This window comes from Akebia trifoliata, chromosome 3 (assembly GCF_017979445.1).
Source record: "Akebia trifoliata isolate Shusen 1 chromosome 3, ASM1797944v1, whole genome shotgun sequence".
NCBI classification, from domain to species: Eukaryota; Viridiplantae; Streptophyta; class Magnoliopsida; order Ranunculales; family Lardizabalaceae; genus Akebia; species Akebia trifoliata.
Genome location: NC_141377.1, coordinates 51092816 through 51103503, shown reverse-complemented (window position 1 = coordinate 51103503; position 10688 = coordinate 51092816). Strand labels below are relative to the sequence as shown.

At 35.8% G+C, this 10688-nt stretch overlaps 2 protein-coding genes across 2 annotated transcripts; one reads left to right on the top strand and one right to left on the bottom strand.

Moving 5' to 3' along the window:
- Nucleotides 1-4396, top strand: LOC147407781 (N-terminal nucleophile aminohydrolases (Ntn hydrolases) superfamily protein). The gene is given in 8 exon segments (XM_086436533.1): nt 1-139; nt 531-702; nt 1862-1926; nt 2065-2466; nt 2541-2599; nt 3762-3866; nt 3967-4052; nt 4055-4396. Coding segments are annotated over 8 exon segments (1074 nt in total). The 5' UTR covers nt 1-85; the 3' UTR covers nt 4186-4396.
- Nucleotides 4397-8154: 3758 nt separating this feature from the next.
- Nucleotides 8155-10151, bottom strand: LOC147407780 (homeobox-leucine zipper protein HAT4-like). Its single transcript, XM_086436532.1, has 4 exons — nt 9836-10151; nt 9205-9515; nt 9017-9096; nt 8155-8900 (listed from the first exon to the last, which is right to left on the bottom strand). The coding sequence occupies exons 1-4, from the start codon at nt 9990-9992 to the stop codon at nt 8525-8527; spliced, it is 924 nt and encodes a 307-aa protein (XP_086292658.1). The 5' UTR covers nt 9993-10151; the 3' UTR covers nt 8155-8524.
- Between the last annotated feature and the right edge of the window lie 537 nt (nt 10152-10688).

Here is a 10688-nt window from a genome sequence, read left to right as displayed (position 1 = left end):
AATCATTGAATATTGAAGAAAGAGGAACATAGGCATAGCTTCCTCAGAATAACAGAAGAAGAGCAACCCGCTTGTTCCTCTCACCATGGCTCTCAGAATTCTCTTCATTGCAACTCTACTATTTTCTTCACTTTATATGGTAAGAAGAACAACAAAAGAATCCATATTTCATTTTTGTTCTATTTATTCATCTGGGTTCTCTGTGTTTCACCAATTTCATCATCACTTCTATTGGATTAGTTCATATAAGTTTGTGGGTTTCATTATCATTTATGATTTTGGGCTTTCTGTTTTTTATTTTTATTTATTTATTTATTTATTTATTTATTTATTTATTTATTTATTTATTTTTGAGTTTGTGGGTTTCATTATAAGTTATGCTTGATTTCTCATATAGGTATACTCTGAGTTTTCATCTTTTTTTTTATTATCAAATATTCTCAGTTTTTTTGCTTTTTGAATTTCTTAGTCTCATCAATTTCATTTGGGTTCATCTCAATAATGATCTCTCTGCATCTTTTCATTTTAAGGTGATAGGAGATGTAGCTCATAGCACAGGGCAATACCCTTTGGTTGTGAGTACTTGGCCCTTCTTAGAGGCGGTTAGATCTGCTTGGAGGGCTGTCGATGGAGGGGTGTCCGCCGTTGATGCCGTGGTGGAGGGTTGCTCTGCTTGTGAGGAGCTAAGGTGTGATGGTACAGGTGAGAATCTGAAACCCAAATGTTGTAAGATTGAAAAAAAGAAAATAATATACATAATTGAAATCATACAATTTCTATTTATTGATATTCTGTTGTGTTAAGTTGTGTTTTAGTCTCGGGTAGTGCTTCTTTTATTGTTTTAATTAGTGAAAGATTGTTTGTTGTGTATTTCTTTGGTTTCTAATGCAATGCAGCTACTGTCTAGTTATAGGTTGAAGGAAGAGGTTCACTTGAGTTGGCATCCATCAAAAAAGTTTACCATAACCCTTGACATGAATCCTAGATCGTTGTTTCTAACTCGTGCTATGGTGTTAGATATAGTTGATAGGATTAAGTGGAGAAATAGGATTTATGATACCCACCTTTTTTTTTCTTGAATAAGCCAGTCTAATAGTTTGGATAAGGTTTTGATGAGATCACCTTCCATCATCATTGACACTAGTTAGTTGGGAATTGGGATAAGGTATTGTAATGATGATGACAACAATTATTTGATGTAAATGTATTTGTTTCAACTTTGGGTTATGTTCCTTCAAGAAAAAAATACCTCTCAGAAAATATAGCGTTTCAAACTAAACTATTCTTTGTATGATATCAATTCTTGTAGCGATTCAGTTTCTGATAGACATCACTATTTTAGGTTAATGGTGACTTTGGGCTGTACTTTAATCCAACTTTCCGATGTAGGAGTAGTGACTAGTCGATGCCCTGATTGTATCTTTGGAGTTGAAAAATTGTTCAAACACCATCACTTATTAGAGTTCTGGACTTCTTGTTCAAAGATTTAGTCTACTTTTCAATATTACATTGATAATTTAGTAACCAACGAGTGTTGGGCGTAGCGGCCAAGGTCTCCCTCCAGAAAGGGAGAGATCTTGAGTTCAAGCCTCCTCATTTGGCCACCCATAGGGATTTACCCAGGCTTACCTAGTATGTGTGGTTTGTTGGAGTATTGCATGTACCTGGGGGATTTGGGCATGATACAGTGCTCTAAGAGGCCAATTGCCTCGCCCCTGCTAGTCAGCTCTATGGGTCTAGACACCCATCATTATAAATAAATAAATAAAATTGATAATTTAGTTTCATGGGCCACATCAGCCATGTTCATAAATTTCTTTTTACTAATCTATATTATATTAATATGGTTTCATATGAACAGTTGGTCCTGGTGGAAGTCCAGATGAGAATGGAGAAACCACAATTGATGCTCTAGTCATGGATGGGGTAACCACCATTCCCATTCCCATTCTCACATTTTGTACTTTTTGCTGTTTTTTTGTCCCATGATTTTCAATGATATTTGTTACTCCACATCCATTGTAAATGAAAGTCAATCTTATAATTCACTAAGGACATGAGTAGACAACAATGGAGGTTGGAGCTGTTGCTGCCATGAGATTCGTGAAAGATGGCATCAGAGCTGCAAAACTAGTGATGCGACACACTAAACACACTTTGCTTGTCGGAGAGAAGGCCTCATCCTTTGCTATTTCGATGGGTCTTCCAGGACCCACAGACCTTAGCTCACCGGAGTCTACAGAGAAATGGACTAAATGGAAAGAAAATTGCTGCCAACCTAATTTTTGGAAGAATGTTCTACCTGTAAATACTTGTGGACCTTATCTTCCAACAAACCTTCCATCTGTTGTGGACTTACTGGAAGGGACATGTTCCAGAGGCAATATGTTCAGCGCTCTTACATCTAGTTCATCACATATAAGTCACCAGAATCATGACACGATCTCCATGGCTGTAATTGATAAAGTAAGTCGATTATTACTACAGTGGTTTATGGGTATATTCTCGTTTTCATAATTAACTGTTTGTGTTTTGTGTAGATGGGACACATTGCAGTGGGTACGTCAACTAATGGAGCCACTTTTAAAATTCCTGGCAGGTAAATGGTTTGTGTGCCTCTTATTCAATGGTGATACCATTAATAACCGAAATATATTGAGCACCCAAATTTATCTCACTTTCATTAAAAAAATCACCCAAATTAATCTTAACCTTTTTTTGGGGGTATGTAATCTTGGGTTTGGGAGACAACAGAGTTAGTTTGTCTTGTTTTGAGTTTGTGTGTGTGTGTGTGTGTTCGCACACACACCAACCAGACGATCCTAAATTTTTAATGTGATTGTGTTTATTTTTTTTTTTTTTTCTTTCTTGGCCGATCAAACTTATTGGCTTATCAAATCTGTAAAAGGAAAGCTTTTCCTGTGGTTCTTTAGCTACAACCCGCCCAAGTGGCGAGCCAATGGTTGAAGGATCTGGATGCAGCCCTTCGATCTCCTTCCCTTACTCGTGATTTTGAGGAATATGCTTTTGGTTTCTAATAGTTTCACACTGCCCCTTTTAAATATTCAAGGTCATGGAGAATTATCCCTTCTTCAAAGATTGTTATGATATTTGGAATGGTAATATAGAATAGGGAGATAAGAATTTGACTCTGAAAACTCACAGAAGGCCTACTGAAATATGTGGCACAAAAATTTAACTCATACTGAGACTATGATACCCTTACAAAGAGACTAACCAAATTGCATACAACAAACCCTCCCAAATCCCAATTACCCATACGAAGTCTTCAAAAAATCTTAAGTCTTTAAAGACTTTTCACCAATAACCCGAATACTTCAACATGTGAAGTTTACCCATGTTTACACAATAGGGCATCAAAAAAGGCACCAGATACCTCTACTAAAACAATTTTCTCTTTCCTTAATTTTACCATTGGTTCTTGTTTACTTATAACAATGTTTCTGTCAATTTTATTAGTAAATGTAAGAATAGTAATAACTAATCTTACAGTTAATAAAATGTCATATTAAAGTTCAATTACTTTCAATACGACGTGTACCTAAGAAATTATACTCAGCTTAATAAACACTAAACTGAGAACATTGTCTCAAAATGTATGATCGGATACGCATTTTCTGCACGAATAATCATATTGGTATCTATGTATAGGCATTGGCAATGTAAACATTTTTATATAGTATCTAAACATCATTTTATATTTCATAGTTCTTTGAACGACTTCTTGTACCAAATTTCAGGGTCGGTGATGGACCAATAGTAGGATCTTCAGCATATGCTGATACTGAAGTTGGTGCTTGTGGTGCAACCGGCGATGGGGATATCATGATGCGCTTTCTTCCATGGTAACGTAATTGACTTCAGCAGCCAATCTTTTATTCTTTGGTCCCCTTTCACAAACTAGTTCTAAGAGTTTTATTCTATTAAGTGTTTCTTGGGTTTCAGTTATCAAGTCGTTGAGAGCATGCGGTTGGGAATGAAACCCAAGATTGCAGCTAAGGATGCAATTTCTCGAATTGCAAGAAAATATCCGATTTTGTTGGAGCCATTTTCGCAGTTGATAAAAATGGTGTGCACGCAGGTGCTTGCCATGGATGGAAATTTCAATATACTGTGAGAAGCCCTAGTATGGAGAAGGAACAAGTGTTCACAGTGCTCCCTTGAAGGCTTAATGTGTTTTAATTCTAGCAGTATAGCTGTTGTTTCCTAGGCAATAAAAAATAAAAAAATGGAAGACTATTGTTGTAATTTTTGGATTCCATGCCTGTATTTGGATCTTAGTTCTCTTTCTTTTGAATATTCCTTTCGCTCTTTTAGAATCTTTGACTTAGATGTTCTTTCCGACGGGGTTGTAACAAGTCTTCTTTGCACGTGACCAAGTCATCTAAATTGATTTTCTCTTACGAACATCGTCTATTGAGATTTTCCCACATTTTTACCACTCTTTACCATTTTATCTGCTTTCTTTTTCACATCTCTCTCAATCTTATATTCGACAATTTGAAGTATTTTGGATATTGAAATCTTGAATACCTTCCAAGATATTTTTTTTTCCATTAAAAAATGCAGAACTATCTATTTAGGAAACATTGAGAAGTTTTATTATCAATAAAATTCAAAATAACAATTATCTGTATTTATTTTTACTATTTTTAAAAGAGCACAGGAAGAATTACTGAGACAATCAGGATTAGAAATTTATAAGCCAGGTTGATTGGTTGTCATCTTGATTTTTTGCAATGAGAAACCATCTGAAGAACAAAAATACTCCACAAAAACAAAGAACAAAAAAAAAAATTAATAGAACCAGAATAGTTTGGAACTTTGAATCACAAGCACTTCGATAATCAAGAATTATGTTTTGTAAATCCTTATAAAAAGATTATTAGGGAATTTATATGATTCCCTAAAATTTTCTGAATTTTCCAAAATAAAAGATAAAAAAAGTTATGGGGGTGTCGGGACCATAGTTCAACTAGGAGGACAAGACAACTAGCCACTAAGAGCACCATATCTCACCCAAAATTAACTGCTTGAATCACTGTTAATCATTGGTATGAGATATGCTCCATAAGCACTCTCCAACACACAAGATTCAAAGTAATTGATTGGGATTGGGGAACAAAATCCTAACCAACTTTTTAGTGTGATCAATTGGGGCAAGTGTCATAGAGGAAGGGTCAAGAATTTGAATTTTGATTATTTTTCTTAATTAGTATGCTTTCTAATTGCTATGGAACATTGTCTCATCATCAAAAGGCTAAAATAATCACACAAAGTACACACCATTATAGGATTTTCATGCAAAACACCAACAAAACTTCATCTCAAATATACAAATTTGTTCCTTGTCACGCAGAGAGTTCGAATGAATAGATATGAATCTGTATTTGTTTGATTTAGTTATAGATGATTTAACTGTTTATATTTTATATTCAAGAACGGGGTCATTTAGTATTATTTTATTTTTTTTGTAAAGTAGATTTGAGTAGTATTAGTTGAACAATTTAGGAGGGACTCAATACAAGAACTAGAATTTTGGAGATCAAATTTGAGATCAAGAAGTTAGGACAATAAGAAACAAGACAGAATATATTGACACTAATAGATATGAATCTCTAGTAAAACTCAATGGATAGAAAATATCTTGAAATGACCATATTTTCATTATCTTAGTTTTATTATCCATAAATATGCGATGATTAAGGAAGATATTACACAGAGAACTATAATTGCACAATTAAAGTGGAGAGTTGGTTTTAGAGTGCTCTGTGATCAAAATCAAAATAACTACAAGAAAAAGTTTATCACAAAGATTTAGGGTCAAATAACTAAATTCTATTCTATTTTGTCCAAATTCAAGTCTTCTAGTAAGATTAATGTACAGGTTTAAGTTCATTAAATATACCTTGAAAATAAGTAGTTGAGGGTATTTCTGATATAAACATTTCTTTTGAGGGTATTTTGTATAGGAATTTTAATTTTCAAAATGTATTTAATGCACTTAAACGTATTCCCTTGGGGGACAGGTTAACAAAACCCATAATTGATGTTAATAACGTGTACCCTAAGGGCACTATTTAAAGTGCAATAAATACACATTGAAAATTTAATTTTGTACCGAAAATACCCTTACAAGATTTACCTTTTACTAAAATACCCTCCACTTCCATATTGCACATTAAGGTGTGCCCTTGGGGCACATGTTAACAAAATTAAAAAATAATCAATACATGTAAGTCGATGTTTTTAGAGGAGGGAAATAAAGAAAAGTTCTAGAGCAGAACGGCACCTACTAATTCAATGCAACGTGCAACTTGGACGATTCAAAAGTTTCCAAAAATGTGCAAACCAATTGTGACATCAACTAAAAAACGAATTGTATGTATTTCCACCACAATTATTTTTGTTACAATCCTGAATTAATGCTACAATCACAAAATCTTATTTTATATCCATCATAGACACTTAAAAATCCTTAATGTCTCTATGACATTGAAACTGATCAACTTCGAAGTTTCAAACATTGATTGATTTTTTTTCAAAAAGAAAAACTCTTTTAAGTTTACCATATTAATCAAGGCTGGAAGCTTACTCTTTCACAACTGAAAAAAGGGGAAGCAAAAGAATTGGCTCTTAATAATTAGAGTTGATCGATTTAAGGAAAAACTCAGCTGGACCAATCTTAATCCGTTTTGACTCACCAAATAAATCTATGAGAGCACTTTGAATGTATATATGTTACTTGATATTTCTATTAATCCACTTTGAATTCAGGATTGTGTTTGGGCGGGGGCTAAGGTGAAATAACTCAGTATATTTAACCCACCAGGGGTGTGCCTTAGTGGTAAGACCGACAACTAGAGTTTGCAAACTCTTCTAGGTTGTGAGTTTGAAATTGAGGACAATTTCTTGATTAAAATGCCACATGACATGTGTTGGTTGGTGCATGTGATCATGGATTAGTCCTGTGAGGTATAGTTAAAAAATCTAGGTTGGCCCTGTTCTATGAACTGCCTGATGGACCGCTCCTGATCCTCTACCAACTAGGATACCATGTTTGAAAAACAAAAAACAAAAAACTCACTTTATTTATTGTTGTATATAATTCAATATCCAGTCATGTTGGAGTGACCTCAAGATTGTATCTCATATTGCACATCCTAAAAAGTGTTTAACAACCATAGATGCTTTTTGACTCTTATTTGGGTGAAAAGCATATATGATTCCTACACACTTTCACATCATGATGTGTGATATGAGATAGTCTTGAGGTAGCTTAGCAAAAAAAAAATAGTCGTAAGGTCACTTTAACACTATTCTTCAAGAAATTACGTTCTATCTTCACTATTTGATTTGCCAAATTCAGAAAATTGGTATAATTTGGTTGGTCCTATCCCAGACTTGTTCACGATTTGATCAATGGAAGGAATGAAAATCCATACTCCAAAGTAACCCTGCCTCCCTTTTACCTTCCTTTTCAGTGACCATTTCTTAAAGCTGAAATTACGGAGATCGATTACATTCTCCCAGTAATGATGCCAAAACGTACTCTAAAATCCTGACAGATGTGAGTTACCCCACTCTGGTATTGTTGGTTCTTGTTTGGAATTAGATCAATATGCTTATAATAATAATAATGATAAATAATGTCATGTCTTCTAGCAAAATTGAAGAGACTCGGATCCGTTCCAATTTTGTACACCTAGTGATCAACCTTCTAGGCCCACTAATTAGTACTCTCATCTGAAACCAGGATTGATGAAAATGCCTATTGCCGTCACAGGACCACTAGGTGCCCCAAATTTGGAAGCACCATATCTCTAAACATCTTATTCAAGGTCTTTATCTATTATGAGGAATTCAAAAGAAATTAACTATTCAGTCTATGATACAATAAAAAAAAAAACCATTTGTAGTTGTTTTACATTTAAGAATTTTTTATTTGATTATTGGAAATTAACTAGCTTTGTCTGGCACTTTATATATTAGGCTTTTAAAATACAACATTGATCCAACACCACAATTACAGATTCAATTTTGTTTTGTCCCTCACTGAATTCTAGATAATGGCAACCCACCAAATCCCTTCCTTCGCCTTCTTTTGAATCTAATAATAAACAAATATTGATATGCAGTCTTAGTCATGTGGATCTTTGATTAGAAACACAACCATACATTAAACCTTTGATTAGAAGAAACTTTACACCCATTACACCCAACAAAAAAAAAGAAGAGGGGCTCTTAGAAGGGAATTAAACAAAAATTAAAGACTACCAACCAAATATAGATACGCCAAAGAAAAAACGAAGGCGACGACTGATTCATATCCTAACAACCATATCAACACCCAACCCTCATTCCTCTGAACTCACAAGGCTGTTTCCGTCATTTCATATTGCCCCAAATACCATCCACACATTCTTTTTAATTTAACAATATAATATTAAATAAATTAACTGCTTCATATCTGAGAATGGAAGATTAAATTACCAAAATAACCTTACGATCGAGGATGGGGTGCATCGAAAGGTCTTGGGTGGTGGATTTGGGTCCCAGCCCAAGGATTGATGGGTAGGGATCGGTGGTGATTTGAACCAATTGGATGGTGGTGATGATGTGGGTCTACAGCTGCGGCTGTGGTTGCTGCAGCTGTTGTTGATGCAGACGGATTGTTCGATGATGACACGGCCACACGTTCGCAAGAAGGGCACATCGTGAGGGTTGTGGGTGGGGTCATGTGCATGTAGAACTGTGGGGACAGTTTGAGGGCTCTCAGTTCCTGAACCTCCTTCTGTAACCTTCTGTTCTCCTCTGTTAAGTTCTCACAACATCTCTTCAAGAACTCACAATCCACCTCTGTTTGCTTCAACTTTGTCCTGCAATTTTTTTATTTATTTTTTTCTTAGTAAAAATAGAGGGATATAAGGGTAATATCAACTCATTTTCTTCAAAATTCCAAAAATAACCTCAATAAAATAGAGAAATATCTCACCTTGCCCTTCTGTTCTGGAACCAAACTTCCACCTGTCGAGGTCGGAGGTTCAATTGCTTCGCCAACGCAAGCTTTTGCTTCTGATAAATCATTCATTTCCAACAGAGTAACAGTAAATACCCTTGTTGTTCATCAAAATGACCAAAATGCCATTGAAAAAACAGAGGAGTTGTTGATTTTGTTCTTACAGGGTTGAGAGTGTTGTGTTCTTTGAAGCTTTCTTCGAGAGTGGCGGACTGATCTTTTGAGAGTCTGAGTTTCTTCCTTGATGTGTCGCCATCTTCCTCATCGCTGATTCCACGAGAACAATCTCTCTCGATCTCGTTTTCTTCTCCGTTTGTATCTCTCTCGCTTCTCTTCCCGCTTAAACTCGAGATTGTGCTGTTTGGAGATGAGACTCCTGCTTCTTCTTCGCAGTCTACCGAAGATGGCAATCGGTTCACATCGATCCCTCGAAGAAACGATCTGGTCTCACCTCTGTAGGTCTCTGAACTCCGATCTATAATTTAAGAAACAAAGATCTGATCAGTTTAAGATGCGTTGGAGATCTACAAGGATTTTCAACATTTAGGTCACAGATCTGTTAAATAAGAGAAAATTACGAGATTTTTAAAGTTTTTTTTGGCATAAAGTTGTTCTAAAGGTTCATAAATCTCGAAAATAAAATCAGATCAGAGACTCGGTAAAAAAATCCTTTACAGATCAAAGAAATAGAGCAAAGATAGTAAAATCGAGGCAGAAAAAGCTCATCGAATTAAAAAATCAACACCAAAAGGCTATCAAAAGATCAAATTTTTATAAACTTCAATCCAAAAATACCTGAAGTTGCGAACGGTTCATTCCAAGAACTCTTCTGAAGCATAAATGGCGAAGAAGATGAAACCGAAGGAGGCATCAGATTCAACTGCAACGGATGCCGATTCATTGTAGAACTTAAACTCAAACTCAAACCAAGATCATCCTTCCCAGCCATCATACTCTCCTGAAATCTCGATACACTTTCACTTCTCTTTCCCTCTTTCGTCTTCTTCGACTGGAATCGATTCGATTTCCCTTCTAGGGTTAGGGTTTCGCTCCTTGAGACACAAAAAATTGCGATTTTAATACACTTTCAACTTTTTCAGCACAGTGGGGGGAATGGCCTTTATATAGAGAGTTGAGTTCAATCATGACATGTGTCAGGGTGCCAATTATCTCAATCATGACTGCCTAACCTTACCCTGGTTAAAATCTAACCATGGTTAAGTTTATTCACTATTTCAGTTACTTCTTCTTGACCGTTGACCACAAGTGGAGCCTTCGTCAGATCCTGGAAACTAAACTCCTAAAGTAGCGATGGGGGTTACCGAAAATATCCTCACATAAATACAGTTTTTACCATGAGAGTCATAACGCTCCACGTGTAATGAATCTAGGTGAAGGTGCGGCAAAACTAGTGTGAATGTAAGGAGTACGGTATAATTGCTGGTGGAAGTTGGAACCGTATGGAGAGGGGACAGGAGGGAGTGGGGGTCACGTGGGGGGAGTGAAGCGGGAGGAAAACTTGCCCAAACTCACGTGGACCCACATGTCTGATTGACACGTGGTTAATTTTGTATCGAAGGATGTGACATGTGGTCCCACGCCAACACTGAAGCGTGTCACAATGTCTCCATTTCAGTCGACACGCACA